This window comes from Typopeltis vanoorti, chromosome 24, assembly GCF_054136105.1.
Source record: "Typopeltis vanoorti isolate ZY-2024b chromosome 24, IOZ_Tvanoo_1.0, whole genome shotgun sequence".
NCBI classification, from domain to species: domain Eukaryota; kingdom Metazoa; phylum Arthropoda; class Arachnida; order Uropygi; family Thelyphonidae; genus Typopeltis; species Typopeltis vanoorti.
The window spans coordinates 34,087,584-34,112,087 of NC_143572.1; the positions used below are offsets into that span (position 1 = coordinate 34,087,584).

The 24,504-nt window shown below is 37.7% G+C and overlaps 1 protein-coding gene across 2 annotated transcripts in view; it reads left to right on the forward strand.

The window, feature by feature from the left end:
- The first annotated feature begins 3,066 nt into the window (after positions 1 to 3,066).
- The window catches only part of rho-7 (rhomboid family intramembrane serine protease rho-7), a 141,330-nt gene continuing 119,892 nt past the window's right edge, over positions 3,067 to 24,504 (forward strand). Inside the window, exon 1 of one of the 2 annotated variants that reach the window (XM_090413817.1) lies at positions 3,067 to 3,279. In XM_090413817.1, the coding sequence (XP_090269943.1) occupies positions 3,215 to 3,279 (65 nt within the window). In that variant the 5' untranslated portion in view covers positions 3,067 to 3,214. Of the gene's footprint in view, positions 3,280 to 4,926; positions 4,936 to 24,504 lie in introns of those variants that run through there. The other variant, XM_090413818.1, reaches the window with a different exon arrangement.

Sequence of the window (24,504 nt, forward strand, 5' to 3'; positions counted from 1 at the left end):
CTAGAGGAAATTTTTCTAAGCTTTTTTCAACCAGTTCCCGAGTTAGTGGATATCTGGCACGGGCAAGCGAGTATTTTTCTCCCAGATACTCTGGGTTTTCGTCCTATAAGCTCAAGATAATCGACCGTAGAACCTACATTATTTCAGCTTAACAGTGCCGAGATGGCGGCACATGTTGAGCCATCTCTCTTCATTGTGTGCTGCTTAATTAGTGATAGCCTTGGGCCATCTATCTCTAATTGGGTACCAGTGGAGATTGAACTGCCGTCTCAAAAAGTTAGATAGGGCTAAATAGCCTCGCCTACTCCCTATACGGGAATAAAAAGGCGTTAGCTGATTTTTTTTATAATAGGGAAATTCGTAAATCCGCTAACACCTTTTATTCTCTATAGGAAGTAGGAGAGGCTGTTTAGTTTTATCTTTTTGGACTCCATCAGTACCCAGTCACAGAAAGCTGTCCCAAGAATATAACTCTCCCTGACTTTTATTTAGCTACTTTTACACATGGCTTAACTTTATAAAATTTTTGTTTGCTATACTGAAATGTGTGTTAATCTTTTGTCATATGTAATTGAGCTTTACAAGATCCTGTATAATTCAGTGGAAGTAGTGGTTGCACTCCTCCCCTGCTCGAAGAGAGAGGATTGTTTGTTCGATTCTAGTCGCTGTCTATAGAAAAATTTTCAAGGCTTTTTTTCTTTTTTTTACTGATTCCTGAGTTAGTCGATCTCTAGCATGGCAATCGGGCTTTTTTTTTCTCCCAGAAACTCGGATTTTTCGTCCCTTAAACTCAATACAATCGGCCGTAGAATCCGCACTATTTCAAACCTTAAAAATATTGTGTGTTAGCGTTAGGAACCACGAGATGGCGCATTTCTTCAGCCGTCTCTTCACTGCGGGCCCCTTAAACTAGTGATAGTGATGGGGTAGCAAGTTTGATTGGCTACCAGTGGAGATTGAACTCCTCACTCAGTCTCCAAAACTTAGATATGGCTAAACGGCCTCACCTACTCCTATAAGGGAATAAAAAGGCATTAACTGATTTTTTGAGAGAGAATAAAAAGGCATTAACTGATTTTTTGAGAGCTCTATTTTTCATATTGAAGATGCCTATAATAATCATTGGGAACATTTTTTTGAATAACATGCTCTTAATGTAGGACAGAGAAATGACATGACCGCAACTGCTATTAATTGCTTTAGGTATTGTCAGGTCAAAATGTACCATCAACAGCCTTGATCTACATAGATATATTGCCAAAATCAAAAATCACTAATGCCCTTTATTCCCTTACAAGAAGTAAGCAAGTTTGTTTAAGATATGTCTAATGTCTCCCTAGCACAATCGGAAGGGCAAAGCTATGTTAGGCCCTCATCAAAAAAAAAAAAAAAAAAAAAAAAAAAATCAGCTAACGCCTTTTTTATTCTCCCGTATACGCGGAGTAGGCGAGGATATTTAGCCCTATCTAACTTTTGGACACTGAGTGGGCAGTTCAATCTCCGCTGGTACCGATCACAGATAGATGGCCTAAGGCTATCATTAATTAAGCAGTACACAGTGAAGAGAGACGGCTCAAATGCGCCGCCATCTAGTGGTCCATAACCCTAACACAATATATTTAATGTCTGAAATAATGTGGGTTCTATGGTCGATTTTCTTGAATTTAGGGGACGAAAAACCCGAGTTTCCGGGAGGAAAAATCCGCTTGCCCGTGCCAGAGATCGACTAATTCGGGAACCGGTCGAAATAAAGCTTAGAAAAATTTCCTCTGGTCGCGACTAGACTCGAAACCAAGTCTTCCTTCGTGCGGCCAAGCGCTGTGGTATTCAAACGCCACATCCACTGAGCTACACAGGTGTGTGTTAGGCCCTTGGATTAGAAAAGGCCAAGTTCGATTTTCGTCGTGACGAGCTAAATCTTTATACGTTTTTTTTCAGTTGAAGGAGGGTTAATTGATCTCATATGGGTAGCAGGGTTTTCATCCTACATACAGACAAATCTACCTTGAACACACGCAATTTACAGACAAAACTACTAGTGTTGTTGGTGGTGAGTAGTAGATGGCGTTGGCGTAAATTATAGTGGCGTGTGCTGTAGTTGGTGGATTTGTTGGTTGAGACGGAAAGTTGCGGCATGGGAGCCCTCCCTTGATGAGTCTTTGGACTCCTTGGAGGTGTTACATAATAATAATAATAATAATAATAATAATAATAATAATAATAATAATAAAGTCTAACTTCTTGAAGACTGAGTGGGCAGTTCCATCTCAACTGGTAGCCAATCAGAGAGAGAGAGCTGGCTCAAAACTTCACTACTTTTAACAGCATCCAGTGATGAGACGACTGTTATATGTCACAATCTGGTGGACACTAACGCTAATACATCATGTTATTGTCTGAAATAGTGTGAGTTCTACGGTCGAATTTCTTGACTTTACAGGACAAAAAAAATCCGAGCTTCACGGAGAGAAAACCCACTTGCCCTTGCCAAAGATCGACTAACTTAGGTGCTAGTTGAAGAAAGGTTTAGAAAAAGGCCATTCTTTGGGTGGTCTACCTGCTGAGCAGTGCATACGCAACTTCTACTGAGCTTCACAGGCTTTTCTTTACCCTAAATAGTATATTCTTTTCTGAAATAATTTGATTCTACAGTCAATTTTCTCGAAGAAAAACCAGAGTTTTCATTAGAAAAAACTCGCTTGCCTGTGCACGAGACCGACTAACTCGGGATCCGATCGAAGTAAAGGTTAGAAATAGTTCCTCCAATCGGCTACTAAATTCCAACTAGGAAGGCTTTCTTCAAGCAGCATAGCGTTAATGATGCAAACCCCACATCCACAGTGCTACATACTCCTCGGGAAATTTTTTATGGGATATTTTCCAAATAGAAATATAAAAAAGTTCTTTATCTAGTTAAGCAAATAAATCATCTATCATCCTCAACGATACATGTGAATTTCGATTAGCGATATTTTCTTCCATAGCGTTTATACCTATCTATGAGTGCAAATACCACTTCTCTAGGGCAACACACGCCTCAGGAAATTTTTATGGGATATTTACTATCGTCAATAGTTTGTATTTCGATGAGCAATTCTGAGGATCTGACTGTTCAATATTTAAAATCATGGAATTAAAATGATGAAAGCGTTGTTTCAATTTGTTTTTGTTGTCAAAACAAAACGTTCATTGGGTAGGTGGCTTTCGAGTAAACATGGCCCCTGTGTTTTCACGTGTTTTGTGGACAACGTCTTTGAATCGATGTGGTTATAAGGAAAGGTACTTATTTGTTTGTAATATGAAAATAATTAGTAGCATCTGCAATGATAGAATTTATTTCTGAGAATGACAACACGTTATTCAAGGAGACAGATGAAGCCTTTGTGAACTCTTTTTGTTTCCTGCTGGAGATTACTGATTAGTATGAACATGTATTTTGTGATTATTAATACAGCCATTAAAACAATACTAGATTGCAACACCCGATTTGTAATTATTATTATTATTCTTGACACCTCCAAGGAGTCCGAAGACTCATCGCGGGAGGACACCTACTGTACAATTCTCCGTCTCCACTGCTACACGAGAGAGACAATCTCAAACAAAAGTTATTTTATTCTCGTTGTCTGTTCTGGTTTGATATTTTGATTGGTCCTGGGCACACTACTACGATAGAGAGCACCCAGGATTTTTTCTTGAGGAAACGAAATATATATATTTATTTAAAAATGTGCAATATTTATGTAAATGTTGCAGTTTTGTAGAATAGCTTTAAACAATGAAATATTAGTTGATGTCCATAAAAAAGTGATTAAAAATGACTACTTTGCATGCTATTATTTTTACACACCACCTCCAGGATTCGTAAATGGGATGTCACTTAACACTGTCCCAGTCTGTTACTGGCTATCTACACAAATTGACCTAGCAGATTTTTTCCCAGATGTTATAGGTTGGAATTTCTCTGTATTAGTTAGTATTTTCAACTGTGGTTGAAAGTTAGTAAGTGGATTTTTAAGTGGATTTTTAAGTGGATTTACAAGAATAAGTAGGCTATGGGGGTAAAAAAGTAATTAACGTGCATAATTTTGCAATAGGTAAAACATGGAGAAAGGACAAACCATGTAAGTTGCAAACCAGTGAGAAGAGGTGAGGTGGATGCAGTAACCTGACAAGTTAGTGAGCGTGCACATAATGAAATGAGTACTATAGACCAGTAGTACTATAGATGATTTAGTGCCTAAAACAATTCCCTGCAAGCCAGCAGACTATAGTTCTAATAATAATGATACAGTACTAACAAATTGTGATATATTGGTGGAAGGAATAGGAGATCTGGGTGTGATAGTGGATAGGGATCTAAAATTTGAAGTCACATTTCTGAAATGGTGAGGACAACACAATGAATTCTGGCAATGGTGCGGAGGCATGGGCGTTGCCAGATTAGATCGTGCCCTGAGGCAAATGATTAAATATTGCCCCTGATGGATTTTAAGACAAAAATATAAGAAAATCTCCAATTGCTATTTTGTTTTTATTACAAGAGAAACATTAATGCAAAATGATTACATAATAATATTAATTCTTGGGTCATTGCTGTTTGCAAATAATTTTTAATCAGTTTAAGCTTGGAAAAACGTCTTTCCGCACTTGCTACAGGAATTATTAGTGTAGCAACGGCGCCTACCGCAATATGGCTGAACAAGCGCTCTTATTAAGTGGCGGCATGAGGCAGGCTGCCTCTATGCTACATCCTGTCGATGGTACTGACTTATAGAAGTAAGGAGATTATGGTTCCATTGTACAAGACCTTGAATAGGCCATATACGGACAGATTTGATCATCTGATTTTCAGAAGGATGAGCCATTAGAGAGTGTCCAGAGGTGTTTGAGGAGTTTTGCTGATAGGAGGAACAGGGATGATAATATGTATAAGTTAGTAAGAGGTTCTTATCTAATTAATGTTGAAGAGTTTTTTTTTTTTTTTTTTTTCATAGAATGCTGGGATAGAATAAGAGATCATTCCTGGAAGCTGTATAAGGAGGGTATGAGCAAAGAAGTGAAAATCAAATTTTTTGCATGGAGAGTAATGAATAATTGGACTGCATTGCCTGAGAGTGTGGTTTCTGCAGAGAATGTAAATGTATTTAAGGCATGGTGTGATGATTTGTGTGTATGATGGTGGGAGGGGACAGGGATGAGCCAATGACTCCAGGAGGTCTGGGGATAATAATAGTCAAATCAGAGGATGGTACCTTTCTTTTTGTGTGGTATCTTTTTCATACACTGAATTTTGATGTCATTTCAACGAGATCTACAGCCTTCAATGGGATAATGGCTCATGATGAATGTTATAAGCCAAAGGATTGCTTTTATTTTCTTCTTTATGGTTTTTAGAAGTATTTCATTTTTTTTCTTCCTGATAAATTTGTTTGTTCACTGTTACTTATGAACAAAAGTGTGTATCAGTGGTCTCATTGTATAGGAATATATCAGTCTGATAACAAGTAGTAGAGTTTTCCTTCCTATCACTATATTGTGATACACCACTTCATTGCTTACATACAGCAAATATATGACTTCTACAGTTTGCACTTAGTATCTTCCTATGTCTAGCTTCCATTGATGAGACCTCTGTAAAGGTGAAAAACAGTCAAAGATTTGTTTTTGTTGCAGTGTCATTGTCAATGTTTGTATGATTTCATTATTAGTACATTTATGATTTGATGAAAGGATAGAGTTTCATATGCAGTGAAAGGAGATACTCTTGGGCATGACATCCATGCAGAGATTACTCATGTTATGTGTCATAATGTAGCCTCAGCAGTGTCCTCTCACATACCATTACTCACACTCCCTCACCAGGCATGACCTGGCAGAGTATGTGGCAGCAGAATTATGCACCAGTTGACTGGGAAGCCTCCTGACTCATTGCTGAAAGGTAAGGGCCCGTGCACCATCTCATGCTCATGGTGCCACCATTTTTACTGATATACCTTCGAAATAAAGAGGTTTTGGGTCTTTAAGGGTATGCCAAAGTATGTTTGACATACCTTGTGGATGCTAGTATATGGAAATATGACTTCTGCATTACTTCAACCTTCGTATCACTTCTGGCTCCCACTGAATGGACCCCTCCTCAATAAAGGTCAAAACAGGTCTGGGTAGTGGTGCTGCTTCTCATAATGTAAAGCATTATACATGTCTGTAAAGATATGTACATTGCATTGCATTATGGGATACTATGACAATTGATGTGAAGTCATTAGCCTCACTATACAAGTCACCCTATCATGACGTTACTTCATGTGCAAACTTTGTTTGCTTATATTTGGATAAAGGATGAAACCAAGAATATAATTTCTTGGCAGCTTTAATTTATCTTGCATTAGTTATTGTTGAATATTTAAAAAAAATTATTTATCTTTTTTGAAACCAGTTCTGCTCTCTCTGTCTTATAACAGACAAAATAGTATTGACAATTATAATGGTAATGTGTCATCAGGGTAGCAAGTGCAAGTAAAGTGTTTATGCCATTTCAGCAAAACTAGTCCTTATCCAAAAAATGTTGGCTGATTATTTTGCTTAATTTTTTTTTTATATAAAATTTATTATTATATTTTTTCACATGATGTGTTTTCATTTTGTTTCCTTTTATCTTAATATATATTTAATCTTATTAAAAATGCAACAAATCAATTCATTAATATTTCCCTCAATAGTTGCCTCAGGGCTCGATCTAATCTGGCAATGGCCCTGTTCCTATCATATATCTTCTTAAACCTATTCACATTTGGGGTGCTCACAACCACCTCTTGCAATCTATTTCATTCATTCACCACTCTCCAAATAAAGAACCTATTCTGCATACCATACTATCCATACTCCCAGACAACTTCCAAGTGTGACCCCTTGTTTTCCCACTACTCCCCCATGTATTGAAAAATTTCTTCTATGTCAGTTTTTTAGAATTCCTTTAGTAACTTATCCATCATATCCCCTCTCCTCCACCTGTCAGCTAAACTCTGCAACCCACACACCCTTAGTCTATCCTTATAAGGAACATTCCACAGACCTGTCATCAGCTTGGTCACTTATCTCTGAATCCTCTCCACCACCTCCCGATTCTCAAGAAACACAAGTGACCAAATCTGTGCATAGTCAACATGTGGCTGAATCATAGTCTTATAAAGAGGCTTAATAACCTCCTTATCTTTACTTGTCAGTATGTTCTTCAGCATCCAAGTAATACTTTGAACCAGTGATTATATTCAACCTACTTTTCCTAATATCATATCTGCTGTTTTTGCTATGACATTCTTAAGAGTTTCCCAGGTATCATTAACACTCTCACTATCAGTTAGAGTAGATAGGCTTTCATTAACTTTTTCACCATATCTGGCTTTGACTTCTTATTCTTTCAGTCTTGTATTAGTAAACTTTCTGGCATGGGATCCATACATCTTCCTTACACTTGAGATTCTGCTTCTAATCTTTGATATAACTAGATAATGATCAGTGTCAATATTTGCAATTCTATAGGATCTGACATCCATCAAGTTGGACAGGTATCTTGCATCTATTAAGATGTAATCAATTTGGTTGAAAATGTTTCCATCAGGAGAATTCTAGGTCATTTTATGAATGTTTTTGTGATTAAACATTGTACTGCCTTTTCAACAAACATGTTTCTTGAAGAAACAAAATCGATTACTCTATTCCCATTATTATTGGACTCATTATGTAAGCTGTATTTCCCAGTAGTTGGCCTGTATATATCCTCTTTGCCTATCTTAGCATTCAAATCATCTAAGATAATTTTAATACCCCTTCTTGGACATTCTTCTTAGATTTTATCTAAATTGTCATAAATAAGATCTTTTTCAGCAACATTCTTTTCTTCAGTTCGAGCATGTGCACAGATAAAACTGTAGTTAAAAAACTGTCCATTGATTTGTAATGTACACATTCTAGGTGATTTTGCTTTGAAGTCCATGATAAGATGTTTTATTCTCTTGTTTACAATGAAGCCTGTTCCAAACACGTGATCTTTCTTTTTGGCAGCTATAAAATATGATATGGTTCTTGTTTTCTATGATTCCCTCTCCTGTCCAGCTCATTTCTTGTATAATAGTGATATTATTATTATTATTACCCAAGACTCCATGGAGTCAAAGACTCATCTAGGAGGTCCTTTTATCAAACACACAGCTCATCATATCGTGCTTTAAACTCACTCAAATTCTTTGCAGACACCACACTCTCAGGCAAAGCATTCTAATCATTCACAACTCTGCATGAAAAAAAAACCTGCTTCTCGCTCCCCTACTCACACCCTCCTTATACAGCTTCCAGGGATGACCTCTGGTTCTCCCCTGATCTCCCACTATTTTCTGTAGAACCTCTCCAGCATTGATCCTGTAACAACCCCTTACCAACTTGTAGGTCTCTATCATATCTCCCCCTCCTCCTATCCACCAGACTGCATGTTGCATCTTCTCAATCTTTCCTCATACTCGACATCCCAGAGGTTAGAAACTACCTTAGTCAGTCGCCTCTGTTGGAGGGTCCTCTCCAACATCTCTTCATCCTTTTGAACCAGGTGACAAAATCTGGACACAGTTATCCATGTGTGGCCTAATCAAAGTCTTATACAATGGAACAAGAATCTCCCTACTTCTACAAGTCTGTGTCCTCTGCATCATTCCCAGAAGCCTTTGTGTTGTCTTGCCAATTTTGACTAAGTGTCCCCTAAAATTCAGATCCTTATTCACTATCACCCCCAGATCTCTTATTTCCTCCACCTCCAACAATATATCCTAACCAAGCATAAATTCTGCATCCCATTTTTGTTTTCCAAATTTTAAAACCTTACATTTTGCAACATTGAACTCGCATCCCCATTCCCGTGCCCAATCACTCAAATTATTTAAGTCTTCTTGTAAGGCCACAACATCTTCTCTACTCTTCATGGTTCATCCCAAACTTTGCATCATCTGCAAACAACTGAATATCTCCATCCAAATCTTCACCAATATCATTAATATACAAGTTAAACAGCAATGGCCCTAAAACAGACCCCTGAGGCACACCACTAGTAACTTTCCTTTTCCTGGATATCGCTCTCCCATACACAACTTGTTGATACCTATCAGATAGCCAGTCTCCAATCCAATGCACCAATCTATATCCAACTCCATCCACTCCAGTTTGACTATCTACTTATCATGCAGTAATTTATCAAAAGCCTTTGCAAAATCTAATTATATTGCTGTGTATCCTTCTCCTCTGTCCATGGAAGCAGTCACCTTTTATGTAATAAGTAAGTAGATTACTAAAACCTGACCTCCCTTTAGCAAATCCATGCTGTCCATCAAAGATAATACCGTTGTTGTCAACCCAATTCTGGATCCTAGTTCTCACAAGCTTCTCCAACAACTTAACCACAGCACCTGACACACAGATAGGCCTATAGTTTGATGTTTGAGTTCCATCACCTCCTTTATGAAGTGGCACAATCTTGCCCTCTTTCCACTCCTTAGGAACTTGACCGAGTGCAAGACTCATATTAAAAAAATATGTCAAGGTTAGCGTCAACTTCCTGGCACATGCCTTCAGAATACATGGTGATATGTTATCAAGTCCCACAGCCTTATTTACATCTAGTTTGCTCAACTCCCCAAACACCTCTTGCTCACTTACAGTCGGTTCAGTCTCTCCTACCCATCATCAACTGCTCTCAATCTCTCCATGAAGTCACATTCACAAGATTGAAAGACCTGTATGAACAGCTCATTAAGTATCTCCACCACACATTCCGCAACAGCTGTGTTTATACCATTTTCTCCAATCAATGTCATCCTTCCATAATCATTCTTTCTTTTGCTGGCTATATATCGAAAGAACTCCTTAGGATTCTTTTTGGCTTCATTATCTTACTGCTGTTCATATCTCTCTTTAGCTACCCTCACCAACCAAGTAACCTGCCTTGCCTGGTCTTTGTAGTCCTCATGGAATTGGTTATTTCCACTTCTCTTATGCTGCCTCCATAATGCCCTTTTTCTCTGTATCGCATGCTTAATCTCTTTATTCATCCATTTCACATCTACCTTATTTAACCTTCTCACCCTTGGAATACATTTAGATGTTGCATCTACTAGATAGTTTTTGAAAATCCCCCAAACTGCATTGATCTCTTTTCCAGCTAACTCCTCATTCCATGCTACACCTGCAAGCTGTCTCCTGAGCTCTTAATAATCACCCCTCTTGTAGTTCCACATATATCCTTTTCTTACAGAGGTCCTCACACTGCTGGCAACTACCTCAGGTAATCACCTCATGGTTACTCTCACCAATTGGTGTGTGATTTGACACTTCATTTATAATTACATCCTCTGATGAGAGATGACCAAATCCAAGACCCTCAATCCTCGTGTGTCCTCTGTTACGTACAACTCATTTTCTTTACTTCCAGTTGCTATCTCATCATTCCAATCTATATTGCCATAATTATATTCTCCCATAATGATCACTCTTTTCTTATTTGTTTGGCTAATTTCATTATGGATTTCATAGTTGCTACCATCCATATTTCCTAGTGTATAACAACATCCAACCAAGTATTTCATTCCATTCATTTCTATCTCACACCATACTGCCTCAAAACCACTGGCACTGTTTTCCTCTTGCATCTCTACTTTGTATAGACATAACTCTTTCTCTATCATCAATAGCACTCCCCTCCGTTTTTTACCCCTTCTGTCCTCACGAAACACATCATATCCTTCCATCTCTATTCCTGTCAGTATGTCGTCCTCATTTAACCATGTCTCACTTATTCCAACAATTTTGGGTGAACAGACCCAATTAGTGCAACTATTTCATCTGCCTTGTTTCTTACCCTTCTAGCATTTGTATATAAACAGAACAACTAATTCATGTATCTACAGCTAGTTCCACTGATAACACTCGTTTGATGTGATCTCTCCATGCTGGACTGGGGCCATTTCCCTTTCTGCTTATTCATTTTAGAACCCTCTTCAATTCCAACTGTTTCCTCTTGATCTCAGGTCATCCCATTCCTTTCTTATCTACACATGCTCTCACATCCTCTTGGAGCATCCACCTTTCTCAAGCTGTGTACCCCTGTCTGCCCTGAGCCTCCTCATTTCCCTGTTCATCTTGCATACCCATTCTCTCATTTTCCATACTCATGCCACTTACTTCCTCATTCATAACCACCTCTTCAATCTCTCCTCTCGTATTCTCCTGCTCTTCCACATCACTTCCCACTTGATCTGATTCATTCTCTATACGTACTTCTTTTCTTTACCTTCCAGCAACAGTCTCTCCAAGTGACTCCCCATCATATGTAAGTTATATTTATCTAACTGCTCCAGCAGAATCCTTAGGGCTCCAAACCAATCAAGAGAAAGTATGTTCCATTATCCAATTCTTAAATCCTTATAATATTTTCCATTTTGTCATCATTTAGTCCATCCAACAGTTATTGTTTCCTAAAATTTCATGACAATATAATTTTTCTGGAATGGGGTTGTCAGCCTCATGCCCAACCCCCAGGAATTTTGTAGGACTGATGTTTTCTGTTGGCATTGTCTTCCTTGGCCCCAATTTGAAATCATCTGGAACTTGCTTTTCTGCCCTTGGTTAACTTAGCTGTGAACATTGCCCAGGAACCATGATGAGGACATGCATGCATTGGACTTGGTGGTAATAAATGGCATTTCCTGATTTTTATTAATATACATCTGTCAGCAAGACAGACTGTTCTTAGAATCCGAGAGATTGCCTACAATCTGACTCAGCAATACAACATACACCAAATCTTAACAAATTTGTCTGTCTCACTTTGTCAGATATCTGGAAGACTGAAACATCATAATGAAACTTCAGGTATTAATCATTGCATCCGTAAAGTGCACCGATTAGGATTGTAGGATCCCACCATTAACATTCATTCTCTGTTTGCTTTCTTACCAGTGGGCCTGCATATATATGTTCAGTGTTTTTCTGTGTGACCATGAGAATGCTTTGGTGACAAGGTGAATTATTATTATTCAGGCCTCCATGGAGTCAAAAGACTCGTTGCGGGAGGTCCTTCCTAAGAAACACAGTCTATCAAGACTCATCGAGGGGAAGTACCCCCCCCCCCCGAGAAACACAAAGTCTATCATACCACTCCTTAAACTCATTGACCGTTTTCGCTCTCACCACTCCATCAGGCAGAGTGCATTCCACGGTTCAACCACTCTCCATGCAAAGAAACCACTCCTCACCCTCTTGCTCACAGTTTCCTTTCGAAACTTCCAGGGATGGCCTCTTGTCATCACTCCTTCCTGCTGTTCAACCAAGCGAAAGAACTCCCCAGTGTCAAACCAGTAATAACCATCTCTCAACAGTTTAAAAGTCTCAATCATATCACCTCTCCTTCTATCCACCAAACTCTGCAGTCCACATTCCCTCAGCTGATCCTCATAACCAAAATTGTACAGTCCTGAAACCATCTTTGTCATCTGTCTCTGTACCCTTTCCACAGTTAATTTATCCCCTTCAAATCCTGGGGACCAAATCTGAGAACCATAGTCTAACTGTGGTCTGATCAGAGACTTATACAACGGAATGATAACCCTTTTATCTCTGCAGGTCAGTGTCCTTCTCATTATTGCAGCAATCTTCTGTGTTACCTTCACGACCTTTGCAATATGTCCCCTAAATTTCAGGTTTCTATCAATCATCAACCCCAGATCTCTTGTCTCCCCTACTTCTTCCAGTATTACTCCTATGCAGTGTCCTATCGATGTTTCCCAAACCTCAAGACCTTACATTTTGCTGCATTAAACTGACACCCCCATTCATTTGCCCATCTATCTAGCTTATTCAAATCCTCTTTCAGGGCTACCACATCTCCACTATTACTAATAATCCTTCCCAGCTTCGCATCATCTGCAAACAACTGAATATCCCCTTGCAATCCATTGACAATTTCATTGATATAAAGGTTAAACAATATAGGTCCTAGTACTGAGCCTTTTGGACCCCCACTTGTAACCCTCTGCCTCCTTGAAACTGCTCCACCATACACAACTCTCTGATACCTATTAGACAGCCAATCCTGAATCCAGTTGACTAATCTGACATTCAGACCCATGTGCTGCAACTTAAATATCAGCTTATCATGTGGCACCCTGTCAAATGCCTTTGCTAAGTCTAAGAAAATTGCAGTATATGCCATTCCCTCATCTAATGTTCTTTTAACTTTATTATAAAAGGCTAGCATATCGCTAAAACAAGAGCACCCCTTCACAAATCCATGTTGACTGTCACAGATAACATTACCCTCATCTGCCCAATGCTGTATACGGTCCCTTACTACTTTCTCCAAGATCTTAACAACTACTGATGACACACAAACTGGCCTATAATTAGACACTTCCAGTCTGTTACCACCCTTATGCAATGGCACTATCTTACCCTCCTTCCATTCCCTGGGCACCTTTCCCACAGCCAGACTTTCATTGAAAAGCCAGGTTAAAGGCACTGTCAGTTCCCTAGCACATTCTCTCAAAACTCATGGTGAAATACCATCCATTCCCAAAGCTTTACTGACATCCAGAGTACCCAGTATCTGAAACACACTTTCCTCCTGTGCCTCTAAACCTCGAACCTGCCCTATCCCTCTAGCATTAAAATTGACTCCTCTAGGATGAAATACTCCAATAAAGTGTTCATTGAACAATTCCACTATGTCCTCTGCATCAGTCACTCTATTCCCATTTTTATCCCACAATATCATTCTTCCATAGTAATTTCTCCTCTTACTGGCCACGTGGCTAAAAAATTCCCTAGGATTGTCTTTGGATCTTAGGGCCAATCTCCTCTCATATTCCAGTTTTGCTTTCCTTACCACACTAGTCACTCTTCTTGCCTGTGTCTTATATTCTTCATGCATCTTCTCTTCACCTGTCTCCTTATATCTCTTCCATAGCCTCTTTTTCGATTGCAATTCCTGTTTAATATTGTTTGTCATCCACTTTACTCCAAATTGTGTCCTCTTCTTCACTCGTGGTATACAACTTACCATTACTGCTAACAAATATTCTTTCACAATTTCCCATGCACTAATGATATCCCGGCTTTCCAATTCCTCCCTCCGTAAAACTTCCCGAAGTTGATGTCTAAGACTATTATAATCACCTGCTTTATAATTCCACATAAGTTCCCGTCTCTTTGATACTCTTGTATGTCTATTCATTTTCCAAGTCAAAACCATATGGTCACTCTCTCCAACTGGTGGGAGAGATGTCATCTCAGTTATTATCAACTCTTCTGATGCTATAACCAAATCCAAAACTCTTGAACCTCTTGTTCCCTCTGTTACATGTTACCTAAGACATTTGTCCCTCAAGAATTCTAGAAATTCCATTCCCCTATTGCTACATGCATCTTCCTCTCTCCAATTTATACTACTGTAGTTAAAATCTCCCATAACAATCAATTTTCTTGCACTTGCCAAACTTAACTGTCTAAACATCTCCTGGTCTCTGTGCTCCTTGGTCTGTAGCAACACCCCACTAAATATCCTGTCTTGCCCCCCTCTACCTCACACCATATGCTCTCAAAATCATTTGTTTCACTGCCTTCCAAAGCCTCCACTCTTAGACGACATAAGTCGTCACTTATCATAAGCCGTACCCCACCACCACCACGCTTTCCCCCTCCTATCCTGCCGAAAAATGCTGTACCCAGCGACTTCTATTCCTGTTATTATATGCTCGTCTGTCAACCACGTCTTAGTGATCGCAATAATTTTTGGCCAGGCTGATGCTAGCTGCGCCACCAATTCCTCTCCCTTATTCCGGATACTCCTGGCATTAGTATAAAGCATATAAATGCCATTGTTTCTATACCCAGCATTATCCCCTCTAGACTCCACTGGGCTCAGTGTTACCTGACATTGTCTCCCTTCCCCCAATTATCCATTCCCATAAGAGGCCACCCCTACTATCATCCTCCCTGGGACACACTGACTCGTTCAGAACAGCAATCTCCCTAGATGCCTACGTCCTTTCTCATTCAAATGTAAGCGGTCTCTCGCATACAATTCCTCTCTTTCCTCAAACGCACTAAAAGCATCCACATATACCAGCCCTCTCTTCTCACACATTCTAGCTATTATGTCATTCAATATTGCTGCTCTTCTGCTCAGCTCGTCATTAACATGCCTAGGTAACATGCACACTATTTTTCCTCTCTCTGTCTTCTTCTGTACAGCCTCAAGCAAAAATCTCATATCCCTCGCTGCTCATCCACCCTTTCACCTCTCTTAATTGCCATAGCCACCCTTTCTATTCTTCCTCCTGGCAAACACTCCTCACGCATCCTATCTTGAACACCACGGATCATTGAGTCACCATACATTATACCTCTTACCATTCCCTCTTTCCTATTGTTTCCATTCTCTCCTCTTCTTTCATTCCCATAGGTCTTTCTCATTCCCTCTCCTCTACTGCTATTCCCTCTTGTAGCATTCCCATACCTCTCTCTCCTACTGTTTCTATTCTCTCCTCTCACTCCCATGCATCTCTCTCATTCCCCTCTCTCCTACTGTTTCCATTTTCTCCACTTCTAGCACTTCCATATCCCTCTCTCATTCCGTCTCTCCTGTTTCCATCCTCTCGTCTTCTAGCATTCCCATACCTTTTTTCTCATTCCATCTCTCCTACCATTTCCATTCTCTCCTCCTTTTATATGGAGATATAAAAGTTGTACAATGCATAATTCAGGCCTGATCAGAGAGTTGAATACTAGATGATTGGAGTATAGTTCTCATAGTATCCGTCTATAAAAAGGGAAATAAAAATGAATTCACAATCATGCTTGAGAAAAGACTAAGAAAAATGTGGAAGGTAAACTTGGAGAAGAACAAGCTGGGTTCAGGCCAAATAGAGGTTATCAGGAGTAAAATTTTTACTTTAAGACAAATCGTTGAGAAATCATGGAAATATAATAATGATTTAGAACATAACTGTAACTAGTTATGGTCTCAATGGGACATTATATTGAGCAATACATGGTGTCTATTTGAGTTGTAAGGCAGTAATTGAAGGAGGTACACAGGAAGATGGTTTGATGTTAAATTAGGTGTGAGAAAAGTGTGTACACTGTATGTACACAGGGCAGTTAAAAATGCTACTGATATCCAACACTTACAAAATGATTTGACTAGCCTGGCTGGAAATTTGGGCAAATGAAAATGGCTGTTCAATTTCAGTTAGTAAGTGAAGGTTATGTACTTTGGTGTGATGAGATTTCCAGCTACATATTGTATTGGTAGGGTTATGCTGCAAAAAACTGATGAGGCTAGGAATCTTGGCATAATGGTGGATAGGAATTTGAAGTTCAAAGGTCACATAGCAGAAGTTGCAAATACAATAATTGTGATGTTAAAGTGAACCTTGACATGTAAGGATACGGTAGTCATTTTGCCTCTTTATAAGGCCTTGATAAGACCACACTTTGATTATTGTGTGCACATTTGGTCTCCCATGTTCCAAGGGGATAAAGTGCAAAGAAGAGTTACAAAGATTATATCAGCATTATGGAATTTAGATTATGAGGACAGATTGCAAGTGTGTACATTATAGACTGATTAACAGGAGAAAGAGGGTTGGTATGATATGATATGATATGATGGAGGTTTTAAACTTCTGAATGGGTGTTACAGGATATTGTCTGATGAAATTTTTTATTATGTGGAAGGTGGGTAGAGAATGCAGGGCATACATAGAAGTTTGTTTGCAGTCAAGAAAGGGAGGTTTTTCTCTCACAGAATAGTGAGTGAGTGGAATAGTTTGCCTTAAGGGATATTAAGTGCATCAAGTGTGAATGAATTTAAGGGAAGATGTGACAGCTGGTTTGGGTGATTTATAACCTCTTGATAAATCCTCGATATCCTGGAGGTCTCAGATAATAATAATAATATCTGCTGTTATTCATCATCTACGTGGGCTGTTCAGTAAGTAATAAGACTAATTTTACTGTGGCAAAACCACTCATCACAATATTAATTTCTGTGGAATAAAGAAATGTTGTTGTCTGTATTAACAAAAGAGGTTGATAGATGGCGTATACGGGCTGATGTGCCAGAGTGTCACATGACTAAACACAAGCTTGTTTTGGCACGCCTACGAGGCATGACCAGTCGTCGAAATGGAAGCGTCCTTGGAACAGCGTTATGCGATTAAATTTTTTGTGCATTTGCAAAATCGGCATCGGATTTTGACATGATACGCGAAGCTTTCCACGATGAAGCAATGTCGAGGGCAAGTGTTTTTCGCTGGCATAAAACTTTTAAGGAAGGAAGGCAAAATGTGGAAGATCTAACGTTAGGGAAGACCTTCAACGTCCATCACAGAGACAATCATCAACACAGCAGTGATTATCATCAAGCACGTCAAAAGGAAGCGTCCATTGCTGAAGAATGGCTTCTTATTGCACCACGATAATGCAAGGCCACATATTGCTGGTTGTGTAGTGGACGTTTTGCAGAAGAACAACATAGATATCCTACCACACCCTCCATACAGTCCTGACTCGCACCGTGCGATTTCTGGCTGTTTCCTCAGCTCAAGAAACCACTAAGAAACCATTTTGAAAGCAACAAAGCATGTGTAAAAGCTGCGGAGGCGGTTTTGAAAGAACTCTCAAAAAACGGACTTTCACATGTGTTTAAGAAGTGGACGCAATGTTGGGACAAATGCATTGCGTCTCACGGTAGTTACTTCGAAAAAGACCATGTAAATGATGACGATTAAAGGTAATCTGTTTTCTGTATAAATATAGTCTTATTACTTATTGAACAGCCTACGTATATGGATTTCATTATGAAGGAAAGTGGCATTCAACCTGATATCAAAATTAGAAATGTTAATCTCAGCTCTCTACTTTATGTGAATAATGTACTCCTAAATAAATCTAGTTCAAGTTTGCAGTACTCCCTGACTGAATTACATTAACTGCCGTAATAAGTTTGGTAGAAAATCAGCAATAAAAAGACAAAAAATAGTGAAATAGGTAGAAAATTGAAAAGATCAGCTGCATGATACTTACAATTTTTAGTGAAGATGACAAAGTAAACATGGAAATAGTCAACACCAAAGCTGGTATGGTAGGAAGTGAACTGAATAAATTTATTAGAAAAAAGAGAGAAATTAGTCAAAGCACTAAACCAATTGTTTAGAAGATCATGAACAGATTGATTTTAACTTATGAATCTGAGAACTGGGCTGGAAATAAAACATTTGATCACAGACCGGAGACATCAGACACTAGAGTTCTGAGAAACATTAGGAGAGTGAACAGATAGCATCAATGGCAGTGTCATAATAAAAATGAGGATATTAGAAAAGAACTTAACGTTGATAGTATTTAAAACTGTGTTAGCACAGCTAATCTCAGTATAATCATGTAAACAGAATGGGAGAGGATAGTTTAGTGAAACAAGAATTTTTTGTCAGGATGGCAAGAAAAAGACCCATAGGAAGAACATGATTTATGTGGATTGATAATACAGCAAGAAGTGCCTTAGAGCAGTGCTTCCAACTTATGGATGTAAAGGCCCCCTTTGGAAAAATTAAAATATTTCACGGCCTCCCCCATCGAAAAAAAATTGTAATACAGACATATTATTATAATATTTATTGTATTTATATTCAATACAAAACATACACAGCGAATATTGCAAAAATCAAATGCAAATATTACATTTTTAGCATTTTACATACACATTTGACATGCACATTATCTTATATTTTTATATAGATAGATATATTGTTATTGATTTATATTGTTATAGATATATAAAGTTGGCCCTTTTAAATGAGCGCAAGATTTTGCATTTGTATGCTTTTTTGTGCTTCTTATCAATACCTTTGAAATGAAACTTATATGAATAAGCATATATTTACTAATATTCATTAAGCGCAGAAATACACAGGAAGCAAAATTTATGAACCAACACCAATGTGTGATTTTTTCCATTAAAATATAAAAAATAACAAAAGAGAAATAATAAAAATTAAATACATTTCTTTTAAGATAAAATAAAATCTACTTAGTCTTACAACATTCATTTTAAATTTGTTTTCATTATTTCACAGCCTCTCTCTCTCTCAACAAAACTAACTGGCCCCGAGGGGACCGCAGCCCACAGTTTGGGAAGCGCTGCCTTAGAGTACCAAAATATTAGATCTGTTAATACTGGACTCTTGACAGACAACAGATTACTATGGAGGAAAATTGTCAATAGGAAGTTGGTAATGATGTAACCTTTTCATGCCATGCTGTCATAATATCCTATCTCCTCCCCCCACACACATCGAGGGTACATATCAGGAATTTGATAATGATGATATAAGATAAAAGTACTAGAAATATAAAAATATATTGTATAGAGAATGTGTGATACTCTATAGGGGACAGCATGGCTTTGTAAAGCATCACTTTGATAATGGAGTGACAGTTAAGTTGGATAAAAGAAGTGACTGTACCACTGGACCAACAAAGGTATTTGGTAGGATACTGTAAGGAACTCTTAGATGAATTGCAGAAAATATGGATAACTGTGAAGCTGGTAATGGGTAAGGGCGTGTAGACCAGTGGCATCGCATGCCCATTTAGATTGGGTGTGCTGATGTGTGGCTTATGCAGGTTGCATAAGCCACACATTATTTTGACTGCATGATTGCATTTTTCTTTCTTTTAAGGTTACACGGTGATCAGCACTCATATTTGTAAATTTGGGACACAAAAACACGTGTTGAACAGATTATTTTATTAATTACTAATAAAATAAAACTTGACGTTTCGACCCCTGTATCGAGGTCATCATCGAAAGAATACAAGCGTATAAGGAACCAAGCTATATGCTCATGCCCTGTATACCGGTAAACTAAATCTACGTAGTTAATTAATCCTTTTCCCTAGCCTGACCTCTAGTGATTAAAAATAAAAAATAAAATAAAATAAATAATAAAATAAATAAATAAATACAACTACAATAAATTGCTAAAGTCCTCATGTATTAATATTCTGGATAATGAAGGAGATATGAATCTTTTGATGTTTATTATTATTATTATTATTCAGGCCTCCAAGGAGTCAAAAGACTCATCGAGGGAGGTCCTTCCTAAGACATAAAGTCTGTCAAGACTCATCGAGGGGAGGTCCCCCCCCTGAGAAACACAAAGTCTATCATACCACTCTTTAAACTCACTGACCGTTCTCGCTCCCACCACTCCATCAGGCAATGCATTCCACGGCTCAACCACCCTGCCAGTAAGCGAAACTCTAAGAACGAGTTTCATACCGAAAAACTATCGCAAATCCAAGTGTAAGTAACTACTTGGTAGTGCAACACCAAGGCAACTCAAATCAAAGGTGGAGCAAGCTCCCCTATGGGATGTAATTACAGTATTACATCCCCTAGGGGCTGTGTTTTTACATTATGAGAAAATATCAAGGATAGTGAGGGAGCTTGCTCCACCTTTGATTCGAGTTGCCTTGGTGTTGCACTACCAAGTGGCTACTTACACTTGGATTTGCCGATAGTTTTTCGGTATGAAACTCATAGATCTTAGTCCGAGTTCTTAGAGTTTTGCTTACTGGCAGTTAAACATCAAAAGATTCATATCTCCTTCATTGTTATTAAGGTTGCCAGAAAAATAGCCATTTGGCTTTCAATCTATGTTATAATTCTTCTGGATAGTTCTGATTGTTATAATATGATTTCTTTCAATTGCTGTTGAATGTTCCAAACACTTCACCGGGTTGTCTTCTTGTAGTGGGATTTTTCTATGGCTAGTTTAGGTTGTTATACAGGTTGTAGATAGGTCCTCAACATTCTTGAAATGGTTAGGCCATCATTTTTGTTGAGATTTGGGTTGTGTTTGAGCATTTCACATGACTCTTTAAATTCTCTCTCAAACCAGGTTTTGGTGCGGTGTAGGGACTTAGCATTCCTGAAAAGGTTTCCGGAATGCTATTGCCATTCCTTATGTTGGAGGCATTTCTGAAAAAATAGACAGAACACTATGCAAATACAACATTAAAACCACCTTTAAACCACCAAATAAGTTAAGACACCTACTCAGTTCTTCTAAAGATCCTCTTACACACCTAGCCCACCCAGGGGTATACAAAATACAATGCACATGTAACATACCATGCATAGGGGAAACAGGGCGAACTATCTCAATCAGACAAGACGAACACAAACGACACATTAAATACCTCCATTTTGGAAAAATCGTCTTTCTGACCATGCACTCCAAAATACCACAGAATTGATTGGAAAAATACCAAGTCCCTACACTCCACCAAAACTTGGTTTGAGAGAAAATTTAAAGAGTCATGTGAAATGCTCAAACACAACCCAAATCTCAACAAAAATGATGGCCTAACCATTTCAAGAATGTGGAGGACCCATCTACAACCTGTATAACAACCTAAACTAGCCATAGAAAAATCCCACTACAAGAAGACAACCTGATGAAGTGTTTGGAACATTCAACAGCAATTGAAAGAAATCATATTATAACAATCAGAACTATCCAGAAGAATATTAATACATGAGGACTTTAGCAGTTTATTGTAGTTGTATTTATTTATTTATTTTATTATTTATTTTATTTTATTTTTTATTTTTAATCACTAGAGGTCAGGCTAGGGAAAAGGATTAATTAACTATGTAGATTTAGTTTACCGGTATACAGAGCATGTAGCTTGGTTCCTTATACACTTGTATTCTTCTGATGATGACCTCGATACAGGGGTCGAAACATCAAGTTTTATTTTATTAGTAATTAATAAAATAATCTGTTCAACATGGGTGTTTTTGTGTCCTTAAATTTACAAATATGATTGCATTTTTATTGATGTATGAAAGTTTTAAGAATACATAGCTTATCAACGCTCTTCTTAATTGGTCCAGTGCAATTAATTGTTGGATAACTTTCAATACTTTATCAATTAATATAATTTTAAATATGGAAAGCATAAAGGTCAAATGAACAATAGCTATGCTTCACATGCACCGTTTATGTGAGAAGCATAAAAGGTTTATGCCGGCCTGGTTGGCCAAGTGGTTAGTGTATGCGCTCTCCAGCCAAGAGCTGTGAGTTCGAACATGGATTCCAACAGTCAGATTGGTGGAGAAAGTTTTATACTTTGTGGTGAGGTTAGCTTATCATTACCAAATACTTTAATTTTGATACGATTTTAAGTACAGCCATTATAATACGTATTGAAATCAGAAAAAGTAATCACTTGGAAATTATTATTTTCCTGAATTGGACAAAGAAAGGCTGAAATAACTCGTTTTACTTGCTTATTTATATACATGTTCCAACCTCTGTTGAATATAATCATACAATCCGGGAAAGCTCTGGCAGGAAACAAGACATTCAGTAGATCATCAACAACTGTTTCCCATTGTAAATAGGGGCAAAAAAGTTATAAATAATTTATAGAAAATTAGTTGTCTATATTGTTGTTCTAAACATGTCATTTCACACTTCATGCACACAAAATAGATGAAACTCAGAAAACAAAAACAGCAACTCATGACAAATGACAACATTCAATTGGATTAGTTGACAATAACCAATCATAACTACTGATTTCTGGATGCTATTGTCTCAGCACACACCCTGCCTCATGCCTCACCTTCTGGGTGGTTTAAAACCACTGGCATTCTAAGAATTGACCCACTGCTCCATCTATACATCTGTTTAAATGGTCAAAGGTCCATATTTGTGACTGCACACCTGGGATATGAAAGCGAATGTGATGCAATGTTTATGCAATGAAAAGTGTCTTAATGTAATTTTTTATACTAATAATTAATTTGCATATTGTGTTTAATTTTAGGAATCATGCAAAACCAGGAAAACAATTAGGGGAATCTTTAACAGGAATAAATGCAAAAATATAATATCAGTGATATTTCTATTCCCTGAGTGTGCACTGCACACCTAACATACCCTAAGTATATGCTCCTGGTGTGCAGATACATCAGAGAGGTATATGTGCAGGAGTAGAATCCATTCAAGTGCCACAGAGCTTGTATTTGGGCCACTTCTTTATAATTTGTAAATTAATGATATAGGAAATGATTTGAGGGAAAATATTGAGTAGTTTGCTGATTATGTGAAACTGGGTAGGGCAGTAGTTAATGAAGATGATGTAGAAGTTCTACAGGACGATTTAAATAGACAGTGTGGCAAAGGATAATGTGTTGGTCAGTTTAATGTGGCAGACTGTCAAGTTATCTTTAGATAAAAAGATTACAAGCTTGTACTGCACTGATATTGTAGGAAATTGGTGAAGGTGAAGATTTGGAGGTGATAGTGAACAGAAGGTTGAAGTTCAGAGGACATATTGCAAAAGTGAGCAGAATAACTAAGGTCACCAGCTTGTTTAAAAACACATTGACAAGCTTGGATGATGTTATTATCATCCTTTAGGACGCTTTGATACAGCCACATCTAGACTACAGTGTACATATTTAGTAACATGAGGAAGTGGTGGAGAGGATATGAAAGTGAGTGACCATGATAGTGACAGGTTTTTGGATGCTCCCAGTGATGAAGATTTTTCGTTTACAAAAGTTGGTTTAGGTTATAAATTGGTTATTAAGTTGGTTATAAATTTCAAAATGAATCTCGGTGACTTAAACTACAGTATAATAATAAATGCTTTGATTTTCGTTAGGCAGAAAAGAGGGAATATGATAGAAACATATAAGTTATTCAAGTAGTTCTGTAGGATTAATGTAGACAAAAGTTTCAGTACATTTCAAGAAGGGAGAGAGAGAGAACATAGGGTTACCCTGCTAAATATGTCAGGATGGGGTTATAAGGGCATAAGAAAGCTAGATTTTTTGCTTGGAGAGCAAGGAATGAGTAGAATGAGTTTTTCAGATGTAGTCATGAGTTCTTTGGCAGTGAATGGGTTCAAGGAGAAGTATGATAGTTATTACATGAATAGTGGTTATTGTTGGCCTTCCACTGATGAATTGTCTGACTCCATGGAGATGTCTATATAATAATAATCATATTTTTGATTAAGAAAATCAGAAACATGTTTTAATTTCTTCAATTTTTGTATGAAAAAAATTAGTAAATGGGAAAATTTTGTAAACAAAATATACAATAAATTCCAAAATGAATCTCATGACTCCTAAAATACAGTATAATAATAAATGCTTTGATTTTCATTATTTGTTATGATTAGGCATATTAATAAAATTATTATTTGCTAAGGCAGTTTTATTGTATTAATGCAAAAAGAAATTTTTCAATATATATATATATACAGGGTGTTCGGGATAAATTTGACATATTTATAATTAATTATATTTTTCCGTAAGTTACATGTATTAACACACACTTCTCTTCATTTAAAAGTTTGGACCCTTCTTCATTC